At 35.9% G+C, this 12,378-nt stretch overlaps 1 protein-coding gene across 1 annotated transcript in view; it reads right to left on the bottom strand.

The window, feature by feature from the left end:
- Positions 1-2,126: 2,126 nt before the first annotated feature.
- LOC306864652 (WW domain binding protein VOPP1-like) overlaps positions 2,127-12,378 on the bottom strand; it is a gene marked incomplete at its 3' end in the record, with an annotated part of 32,887 nt that continues 22,635 nt past the window's right edge. Inside the window, exons 3-5 of the mRNA XM_079408787.1 lie at positions 10,334-10,411; positions 8,625-8,758; positions 2,127-2,335 (exon numbers count right to left, since the gene is read on the bottom strand). Of these exons, the coding sequence (XP_079264913.1) occupies positions 2,127-2,335; positions 8,625-8,758; positions 10,334-10,411 (421 nt within the window). The remainder of the gene's footprint in view (positions 2,336-8,624; positions 8,759-10,333; positions 10,412-12,378) is intronic.

A 12,378-nucleotide genomic window follows, 5' to 3' on the forward strand; every position in this document is an offset into this window, starting at 1 on the left:
AGCTACAAGTAGCCTAAAATTATCAAGAGCTGTCCAATACCTGAAGCAAGCACAGCACAGTCTCAAACAGAGGGGACTTTATTATTGTAGTTGATGGTTTTCTGACATCGGTTGCTGGTGTGTCAATGACAGAGCCGTCATTTGAACATCTCTTCAACCACGAGTTCAGGAGAGTCAAACAAAACCCCACCTGATCTGAACAGCAGAACAAACTCCAGCGTTAGCAGATGGACTCGGTCTCTCTTTGCATAGATCAGCTTCAAACGAAACCATCAAGAATGTGCCACAATTACTAAAACAACACTTTCAAAACAGCTTTTGAATGTACTTCAAATATACCCGAACCTATTGATGCTTTGCATGTTTTTCAGTCAATATTAGGACTCATCAAGAGCTAAATGTGTAAATAATGCAATGAATGCACTTTCATATCCAGTCTGTGGAGATTTGCGTTAATATTTTCATCCCAAAGCTACATTCTGTTCACAGTCACAACACTAAGAATAGAAATCAATATATTAATCGTACAAATCAAGTATGCAAAATATTGAACTTTAAAGTCAGTTTTCTTTTCATTAATATCAACTTCATTTAAACAAAAACTTCAGGATCACATTCACATTTACTAGAACTGGTCTCCAAATCAGTCTAATTAGATTTGGTTTTTTCAAACAGTGCTTGTTGGTGAATGTTATAAACTATGTGTAGGTCATATTTCACCTCAAAAACAGAAAAAAAGCATTATTCTTAATAATATTCTTAACGTTCTTAACAGACTTAATTGTAATCACAAAAAAGGTTCCTTAATAGTCCTAAAAATGTGCTCAATTTTCTGCAAATTATAATTTATTTTTAGTTTAATCTAATTCAGGGTGTAAATGCATCACTTCCTCCAAATAACACTATAATTCAGCTGTATTTCTCATTGGGGTGAATCCTTATTGTTCATCTGCACACATTTCAATGATACTTGTAGTCACGTAATTAATTTGCACAGATGAATTCAGGAGAAACTCGGCATTTACAAGTGTTTCAATTAACAAGAGTGAACAAGTGAGCCATTAACAAGAGTGAACTCTCCAACAAAACCAGATATTTAACCCAAAACGAGCTTTTGCAATTCTCCGGCCCATCCACAAAAACAGGGCACTATGGGTGTAATGAAGTGGAAAAGATGTGAATAAATAACTCTTTTGCTTGCTGTATTGAAGTTAACATGGCTTCAATAGACTCGCTCCATGTGAGCTCATCATCTATTTCAGATTAATACCCATACAAGAGTTTCTTGACCCATTAAACCACTGGGATTGGAACAAAAGAACAGCCACATTCCTGTTCGTATGGAAGCCTGTTTCTGCCGATAATTATTTTTATTATTATAAATTATTATAAATATTTTTCTCACAATTCTGAGAAAGTCAACTCACATTTGCGAGAAATAAAGTCAGAATTGCAAAATATAAACTCAAAATTCAGACTTTTCTTGCAAGTTGATTTTTTTTACAATCTCACATTTTTTACTTCTTTTCTCAGAATTGTTAGATGTAATCTTGCAATTGCAAGTTATAAAGACCAATTCTGAGAAACAGTACACTGTAAAAAGTTGAGAAAACTTGAAAGTTTAAGGTAAGCAACCAGAGTTTTCTTAACTTGTTTTTGTAGTTTTTAATTTTCATGCATAAACGGGCTTCCACATGTTTAGGAGGCTCAGGTAGCTTGATATTCACTGGCTGCAATACGATAAAACGCATCAGAATCAGTCTACAGTACGAAACTCCTGCTGTTTGGCTTCTGAAGTGCGGTCGGCTTCAGGATGGAGGTCATGTGTTTCTCCGGAAGGTCAGCGGGTTGCTTCCACCTCATCGACCTTCCAAGGTCCACTCCAGCCCCTCAAGACCCGCTTTTCAAAGAAAGGGAGTCGAGCCTCTCAGTATCTCCTGTGCTTCGCATCCCGACAGCTTCTTCAAAGCTCTGCCAGGTAGAGAAGTCTGTTTGAAATCCCATCAGGACCTTTGTTCTCTGTTGCCCCTCCGTAGCACGCCGATAAAACAAACTGGGAACGGGCAAGAAAGAGCATCCTGAAAACACAAATAAAAGCAGAGTTTCCCGAGAGCGTCAGCGGCGTCTCATTGCGAGGGTTCGCTGTGGCTCTTCTTCTCGGCGTTCCTGAAGACCTGTTCGTAGGAAGGCGGTGGATGGTTGCAGTAGGAGGGCGGCGGCGGGTACGAGCTCATCATGTGTGCTGGGGCCGTCTGACCCGGGTAGGCAGGGGTCAGGGTCGTCGTCATGGCGCCGCAGGGGTCACCGTAGCCTTGCATGCCTGGCTGCTGGGAGACTGTTGGAGAAACAATGAATGAAATCATGTCAAGGCTTATCGTTGTATAAAGTGTCAACATGCTGTTAGTGGAATACTGCTGGATGCTGGAGAGCTGATATAACACTCATACTGTGTGACAGCAGCAGTTTATAAAAGTCTATTGTGTGTGTGTGTGTGTGTGTGTGTGTGTGTGTTTTAAACTAGCGGCATTTAAACTAATCGGAGGGGTATAATTTATAATTTGATAAATTACAAAAACATAATTTATGTAAAAATATAGATTTTTATTGTGACCCTGCAGCACAGAAGCAGTCATGAGTAACACAGGTATATTTGTAGCAATAGACAACAATACATTGTATGGATCAAAATTATACATTTCTCTTTTATGACAAAAATCATTAGGATATTAAGATCATGTTCCATGAAGATATTTAGTAAATTTCCTACTGTAAATATATCAAAACTTCATTTTTGATTAGTAATATGCATTGCTAAGAACTTCATTTGAACAACTTTAAAGGAGATTTTCTCAATATTTAGATTTTTTTGCTCCCTCAGATTCCAGATTTTCAAATAGTTGTATCTCAGACAAATATTGTCCGATCCTAACAAACCATACATCAATGGAAAGATTATTTATTCAGCTTTCAGATGATGCATAAATCCCAATTTCCAAAAATTGACCATTATGACTGGTTTTGTGTTCCAGGGTCACATTTTAACAAATATATTACAATTTATAAATTAATTAAAATGTATTTTAAAAATGATATTTTCATATATGTATTAATTTCTATTAATAGAATCTACAGTGTCTTGCTTCATTCATCGCACCCAAAGAAAAACTGCAGTGCTTTATAACTATAGGACAGGAAGAGCTAAATAAACTGATCAGTGCATCTAAACCAACAACGTGTTTATTAGATCCTGTACCTACTAAACTACTGAAAGAGTTGTTACCTGTAGCAGAAGAACCGCTTCTCAATATTATTAACTCATCGTTATCTTTAGGTCACAGATATATAGGATATATATAGATATATATTTAATACAGTCACTTAACCCCCATGACATGCACTCGTTCCTGAACCTCCACCCAGTTCTATTGTACTATCAATGATACTATTATAGTTTTTAATTCTATATTTTGTTATTTCATTTTAGTTAGTTTTTAATAATTTGTTGTGTTTTTAGTATTTTTTGTGTGTCTATATAGTTTTATAAATTTCTGTTAGTTTTAGCTGTATTTATTTTAATACAAGTTAATCAAATAGCCTCTGCTTTAGCTAGTTTAATAATCTAGTTTTTAAAAGCTGGCATGCACAATGTGAATACGACGGCTTGCTTGTGAGGTTCAAGTTACTTTGGTTAAAAGCATCTGCTAAATAAATTATAAATATATGGTTTAAATATGTTTACTATGCATCACAGTTCAAAAGTTGTTGTTGTTTTAAGTCTCTTCTGTTCACCAAGGCTGCTTTTCTTTAATTCAAATATAAACCGTAATATTGTGAAATATTATTACAACTACTCTATTTTTATTATAGACTTTCCTTTACTTCTGTGACACAGACGTATGATTATGTCTGTATTTTCATAGTCCAGTTCTTATGCTTTAAGGTCTTGATAAAGATGATGTCTTGTGCTGGTCTGGTGTTGATGAGATGAAGGGAATGAAGGACAGGGCGTCCCAGAGGAGGAGAAGCTACCATAATCTGCCATCAGTGTTTAACCAGATACAACTCACTCCTGTGTGCTGGAGGAATGGAGGTAAAGGCTTCTGTACTGTTGCAGAATACCCCTTTTTTTAATTTAATGGCAGATTTACAAAGGACTTTTTAGAGCTTTATATTATGTATTCAAATCCAATATATACAGATTATGTGTAACTGCAAGAAACTAGACCTCCAGCAGTTCTGGGAACTTCATATTGATGCCAGTTAGGTTTTGTTTTCTTATTAAAATGGAGCACAACTGAAGCACTTTGTTTTTCAGTTTCACTATCTACTGTAAGATAAATGAGATGGAGCTTCTCCTTTTTCATGTTAATTTGTCCAAGCAATTCCAGTCTTATTCAGATTCTCAATTTTCCACTCAAGCAGCAAATATAATGACTCGCTTCATTTTCCTTCAGTACAGAGTTTCGAGAGCCAAACTAAAGTGGCCTATTTTCCTAATATGTGGTTGGGAAACAGTTTATTATGAAACTATGTTGCCAATTGTACAGCAACGTTTTGAAATATATAATCAGATCTCCTCTTTTCCTTCAATAAGCAACATGATTGAATTTTTATGAAGACAGATATCAACTAAAACGTGCAGTCTGATCATTTTGACTTATTCCTCGTGTAAAAATGTATGCAAATTACACATTCATAATAAAAGCCTAGCAGGAAAGTGTGCAACAATACACATATATGTTTGAATGCACAACTGTTTACATTGATTACGAAACTCATAATCTTGAGAGCAAATGGAGAAAAACATTTTTTTAAATTGCATGTATAAACAGTATGTTCTAAAAGCACATAGAGTCAGGCATAGCTGCAAACTTACAGAAAATAACCAAAACAATCCAAGGCTTTTATTATGGCTAGATTAACACATAATCATCCTAACTAAATATTCCCTCACAGTTTAGTAATGACTTTATGAATTTCTTTACTGATAAAATAGATATCATCAGAAATACAATAACAAATGTAGAATCTTGCTTCATTCATCGCACTCAAAGAAAAACTGCAGTGCTTTACAACTATAGCTAAATAAACTTATTAAACCAATAACACGCACGCACGCACATACATATATATATATATATATATATATATATATATATATATATATATATATATATATATATATATATATACACATATACACATATACATATATATATATATATATATATTAGATGCTGTACCCACTAAATCATTAACTCATCGTTATCTTTAGGTCACGTTCCAAAACCATTCAAGCTGGCGGTTATTAAGCCTCTTATTAAGAAACAATAACTAGATCCTAGTGAACTGGCAAATTACAGACCCATTTCAAATCTTCCGTTTATATCTAAAATTTTAGAAAAAGTTGTGTCTGCTCAATTGTACTTCATTCTGCAAAAACAATTATATCTATGAAGAATCTCAGTCAGGTTTTAGGCCCCATCATAGCACAGAAACTGAACTTGTTAAAATTACAAACGACTTGCTTCAGACCAAGGCTGCATCTCATTGCTAGTATTACTTGATCTTAGTGCTGCATTCGACACTATAGACCATGACATAATCATAGATTGAATACAAAACTATACAGGTATTCAAGGGCAGGCTTTAAGATGGTTTAGATCCTACCTGTCCCATCGCTACCACTTTGTTTATTTAAACAGGGAATCATCTCAATTATCACCAGTAAAGTATGGAGTGCCACAAGGATCTGTCTTAGACCCTCTGCTATTTTCAATATACATGTTGCTCCTTGGTAATATTATTAGAAAATACGGGATTAGTTTCCACTGTTAAGCTGATAACCTTGACATAGTCACCACTGATAAACTACTCCTAAATGTAATGTAGAAACTACATTTCTGTGAAGCTGCTTTGCAGCGACTTGTATTGTAAAAAGCAGTATAAAAATAAATGTGAAATCATTTATCAGCCCTCTGTATGAGCTCTATCATCAAAGCTTTTAACTCAAGTATTAGCCAACTAAAATCTGGTTACTTTCTCTTGGCATCCATGCAAGGAAGAGACAGGAACATATAATATGACATGAAAGCACTAGTTACACCGAACTGACAAAAACCAGACCAAGAATCCACCCAAATCTAGACCACATCACAGTTCAAGTACCAAGTATGAGCTTGGCATTTCTGCTTTTGACTCTCTGACGCTTGTCTTCTAGGGCTCTGTGCATTACTGTCAGCTAGTTTTGCAAACTGAGAAAATAACCCTGATTATTCCTTTAAAGATCCAAATTACACCCTTATTTTGCTGCCAACCAAAGCAACAATTGATATGATGGAGTGTGACGCATCTAATGCATGAAAACAGAGCAGCGCCATGCACCAGCTTACAAAATATGTTGTCAGAAACACTGCTTACTGCATCTATTGAGAACAGCAGGGCGTTGCTGGCCATTTGTTGGCCACGTATCTGCTCACACACCAGAATTGCTCATTTGCAATTTTCTGCTCGTTTGGCACAGAGATGGGAAATAAATCAAGTCTGTGGTGAAGTGCCAACCTTGGCTCCAAGCAAGAGCTGATAATAACTGCCTGCTACCGGCTGTAATAGTGAGCAAGAGTTCGCTGCCTGTGTTTCCAAACCTTGTTTGGCTCGGTTAAAGGACAAATTGTGAAGATGATTTTATAGCAGCAACAGCAGCATCATAATCAGGAAGAGGTGTGTCCTGTCACAGCTTCCCAATACAACATCAGGCTCCGTTCCAAACCTACTGATCCGTTTACACGGGCAACATCCTGACCTCATTAGACACTCATCTGAAACATATGTATCAATTAGAATTAATGACTCAAAAAACAACACTCCTCCAAAAACACTCACAGAGGCTGCAGTTAGCATAAAAATACAGTGCACTGGGTGAAATGTTTAAATAATATCTTTATCAATTTGTAGTCATCATCTTAACCCCAAAGTTTGAATGCCAAAGTTTTTTTTTTTTTTAGAAACTAATACTTTTATTCCTCAAGGATGCATTAAATTGATCAAAAGTGACAGTAAAGACATTTATAATGTTCCAAAAGATTTATATTTCAAATAACTGCTGTTCTTTGAACTTTCTATTCATCTGTGAATCCTGAAAAATAAAATGTGTCATGGGTTCCACAAAAATATTAATGTTTTCAACATTGATAATAATCAGAAATGTTTGTTGATCAGTAAATCAGTATATTATTATGATTTCTGAAGATCATGGAGTAATGATGCTGAAAATACAGCTGCAGATCACAGAAATACATTACAGTTTAACAGTTAAAACCAGATATTTACATTGTAATTTTTCACAATTTTTGTACTGTATTTTTGATCAAATAAATGCAGCCTTGGTGAGCAGAAGAGAATCTTAACAACCCCAAACTTCAGTATAGTAATGTGTATAAAATCAGTATCTTCAATGTAGGTTGTGCTCAATTTTGCTGTCTACTAGAATAGCCTATACATTCAATATGCACCTTATTTACTGTCTTAATAGAATTCCTGCTCTTATTGTGTATGATTGATCAGTTCACATTTAAAGAGGAAAGAAATGTTCATCTTGTAGTCTTTTATCTGTAATGTAATAACTTCTCCTTTCACCTGCTCAAGTTTAACAAGCGTCTGCCTGCAGTTTCAAGAGGAAATCGCAACACAATCGATGGCAAACTCTAGAAAATAACACCCACTTTTCACAATGCAATCAATTCCTATTGGACATAATGAAGTGCCACACTACATTCTTCTCCTGGAATCTCCTGTACTGCGGTAAACATTTATGGATGTCCATAAAATGCATTTTTACACAGAAAAGCAATGGAAAGCAGAAAGCTGTGCAGATCCAGTACTGTATGTCTGATATCTGATGTTTGCATGATACTGCTGCTGTTTTCATTCTCTGTTAATAATCACTGCTGCTGCTCTTATACTTTTATACTCTTATATAAATATATAAATATATATATATATATATATATATATCACTTTTATATCACTGAACTGCTGATATTATACTTTTATATATATATATCTTATACTGCTTCTTATACTTTATACTTTGAATTGACTTTCGGATTTGATCCATAAAACTGAATGCCTAGGTTTTGGCTAAGAAATGTTATTTACATTATTTATGAGCATATAGGATATGTTTTAGACAAATTTGTACAAACTTTGCCTTCATTTGTATTTGTATTTGCCTTCATATTTCATCATATTTTGCATCTTTTCTGCAAACATATTTAACAAGTCATTTGTTTTACGTTTACAGTATGTTGAACTTGTCTTCTGCACTTGGAGCAGAACTTTCTTTAATCAGATGGTTTTGTAAGTTTATTACATTTGTTTCTTGAATGTTTCTTGAATCATGTTGAAATTACGATAAGATGACTACTTAAACCTTAAAAAAACATCAAAATCATGATCTTGAATTGGTCAAATCTTCTGGAAAAAGGAGATTTTTTATTTTTATTTTTTTGCCATATTGCTCTGCCCTACACTGACAGCTGGGGAAAGATATGGTGTTTTTGTGCGTGTCCAGTTTCTGCAGCTTCAGAGCTGGTTTGCTCCAGATCTGTGATGGTGATGCTGACCTGGCGAGCTGACCGGTTGTCTGGTGAAGGACACGTTGAAGGCAGGCTCCTCGCTGAGCGCTGACGGATACATGCGCCGGCGAATGAAGAAGCCCGCACCGCAGCAGAAGAGCACGCCCATCATCAGCAGCAGCCTATGAGAGAGCAGACACACCTGACTGACACAAATGCCATCCAAGTTCAAGTTCTGTTCATTTCTAAAGCACATTTACTAACGGCCGCCGGCCGACCGAAGTGCTTTACAATAATTACAATATAGATACACAAGAAAGAGACAAATCAATAATCACTTAGGGACAATGAAAACAGGATAAAATGACATGTTAAAAGCCGAGAAAAACAAATGAGTTTTGAGAACAGTTTTAAACTCAGAAAAAACCATTTTAATTTAGGTAGGGAGCTTATTCCACAGAGTGGGACCAGTCACTTCAAAGGCACTACTGCCCCTTGTTTTCAAGCGGGTTCTGGGAATCTGAAGGAAGAATTTGTTTCCCGATCTAATTCCTCACTTAGGAGTGTACGGGTGGAGTAAGTCCGTCAGATAAGATGGTGCTAGATTATTTAAAGATTTATAGACAAGTAATAAGATTTATATATCCAATTCTATACTCAACAGGCAGCCAATGTAGAGATCTCAGAAGGGGTGTAACATGATCAAATTTTTTACATCCCTTCAGGAATTTTCAGAATAGCAACCTCCAAAGAGGCATTAGAAAGAAAGGTTTTAATTTTAGAGAGAGAGCAAAGATAAAAAATAAAAAAACTAGAGCCCACTACAGAGCTGATTTGTTTTTCAGATTTCAAGCCGTTGTCGATTTCCACACCCAGATTTCGCACTTGGGATGAAATAGCAAAATGAGAACTCAAGATTAAGTATGTTTTGTGTTCTAGTTTCAGAGGGGCCAAAGACAATAACTTCCGATTTATCTGAATATAGGAAGAGGACATTTTTTGAGAGCCATGATTTGACGTCATCCAGACACGCTGATGAACTATTAAGATGCTTTTTTTCCGTGGTCACACGCAGATAGGTTTGCATATCATCAGCGTAAAGAACCCTAAAGATGGACCCCAAGGGGAAATAAATAGAGAGAAAAGAGAGTAGGTGCAAGAACAGACCCCTGAGGTACACCACAGGTTAGCTTGCATAAAGAGGAAGTGAAATCTCCTATTTTAACTGAGAATGTTCTGGTTGTTAGGAAAGATTTGAACCAATTTAAACCCTTTTCATATTTCACCCAAAGATTATTGGAGTATGTTTTACAAGAAAATACAGTAACACTTTACTTAAAGCCTTTATGCATAATGCATTTTAAAAGGTATTCATAATGTACATTGTAATGCATTATAATGGATTATAATATGTTCATTATACTTTTTAAAGGTATAACAACAAATATTTAAGTATTATAATGTATTATAACTGTAGTCACAATTATTCAGATCTTACAATGCATTATAAGGTGCATTACAAGGCATAATTAATGCATTAAAACTACTTTTATAATGCATTATGCATAAAGGCTTTAAGTAAAGTGTTACCAAAAATACTAGTTCAGTTTTTCAACTTCAACTTGCTGTTTTATAATTAATTGTGAAATCTAATTGCAATTTCTGAGTGAAAATAGTTTCAAAGTAAATCCTACAGTTAATGAAAAATAAAAGACAAACTAATAATGTATAAAAGGAGAAGAAAAGGCCGTTCTTACCAGAAATACCAGAGTCTCTGGATGGAAAGTGCTCGGACGCAGCAGCGAGTCCCACAGCAGTCCTCATATGATCGACATCTGTGGAGAAACCGTAAATAAGAGGTCAAAACACTATGATTGAAAGATGCAATCAGTTCATTTCCATTTCCAAACAAACGTGTGCACGGATCCAGAACTCTTCACCGAGAGCCGATAGCATCTCATTCACAGAAAATGAATGAAGCAGCGGTGAATTGGAATGAAAACAGGTGGACTGCTGATACACTGAATACTAATACATGATGAACGATCACAGAAGACTTCAACTAAGATTGACTTCACACAGCAGATGCAGTATTTGCAAACCGTTCACACATTTTGTGCAACTTTGAACAGTTCAGAATCCTGCAGTGATCAGAGTCCAGCCGAACGTTTTCTTAGCTTTTTCTCACAGTTCTTCTGCAATCAGACCACAGTGAGAAGAGATGACAGTCAAAGAGACTCAGTTTCATCACAGCAGGATCTTTCCAACTGTTGAACAGGGATTTTCCTTTTGTAATTGTGTTATAATGAGTAGCAATTAAAAATGAGTTGAGCCAATGTTATTAGTGGCAGAATGTGACGGTAATAACCAATAAAACATGATTTATCTACTATATGGGAATATATGGAAATGTTATTATAATATATATGATTATTGTTTTAATTACAGTAACTATTGCATTAAACATTTGAATACATGAAAGCACAATATACATAAAATATCTATCTATCTATCTATCTATCTATTCTAATATGCTGATTTGCTGCTCAAGAAACATTTCTTAATGTTTGCGTCAAGAAACATTATTTTTTCCTCAATCTGAACATCACACAGTGCAGTTTCAGTAGTTATGGTCTGTCAGAGCTGAGCTCCAATGCATTATTGATTCACAGATGTGCTGCATATAATACCTGAAATATGAACATATGCCGAGAAGCATCAATTATTCAGATTCTCTCAATTAAACCATCCCTAAACGGCCTGTGCATCTGATCAGGAAACACATCAAATCCAACACTGGTGCGGCTCCTATAGCAGTACTAAATGAAAGAATTGACGTAAATGCATTAGTAGGACTGCAGATGCAAAATAGCCTTCTGGCATATTGTACATTTATGAATTATTGATGTGCATTGTCCCTGTCAAATAAACCTGAAATAAATAAGTTATGTTCCTATTGTCCTATTGAATTTCGTGACTCTCAATTTACTTGAACTGAATGAATGTAGAATGCGGAGAAATCAGAGCAGAGCAGCAGGCTGTTCTCCTTCAGGTCCTGTGGCGAAGTGCGTGTTAACGGTTTCAGATAACAAGACGGATAACAAAAGTAATTCTTTATTGCATCTTTGGTGTGAAAACAGCAGCACGAACATCAGCAGTGAAAGCACAGTGATGTCGAAGGATGAATCCAGTATTTTTCTTTATGCTGAGCTTTTCTAAACGGTGTGATTTATGCAACTTCTGCTGAACAGGAATCATTTCAGAGCAAATGGAAAGCCCTGTGCATGAGAAGAGAAAGTAATGTGCTGATTCGCTGTTTAATGCGGGTTTCTTTAACGACTCTTCTGTCCCGTCACATCAAACAGAGATCAGCTGGAGCTCTTCAGAACGACACGGAGAGGAAGAATCAAAGGCAGTTTTAGCAGCGCTTCAGCTCAACAGCAGCACTAATGACCGAGACTCACGAATCAAAGCAACGACTCACATAAAGCTCTCCTGAGGAAGAAACGTCTCAGCAGCTAAAACCCCAACCCAACCCTAGGAACGACAGCATGTTCCTCTAAAGAACACTGAAAGCACTACACCCTTTTTCCAAGCTGTGCCATATAGTGAAATGAGAAATAAATGAGCCCATCAGAACCACTGCGATCTATTAGCATACTTAATGGGCCATTTATGAGGAGCCAGCGGGAGGAGAACATGATTATTACCATCAGAAGAGCAGCATCTGCAACAATACATGAATCAGAAATTAATAAAAAACAGAAATACATCCGTCTGCGCACAAGACACAATGTTTAAT

This window comes from Barbus barbus, assembly GCF_936440315.1.
Source record: "Barbus barbus genome assembly, chromosome: 46".
NCBI classification, from domain to species: domain Eukaryota; kingdom Metazoa; phylum Chordata; class Actinopteri; order Cypriniformes; family Cyprinidae; genus Barbus; species Barbus barbus.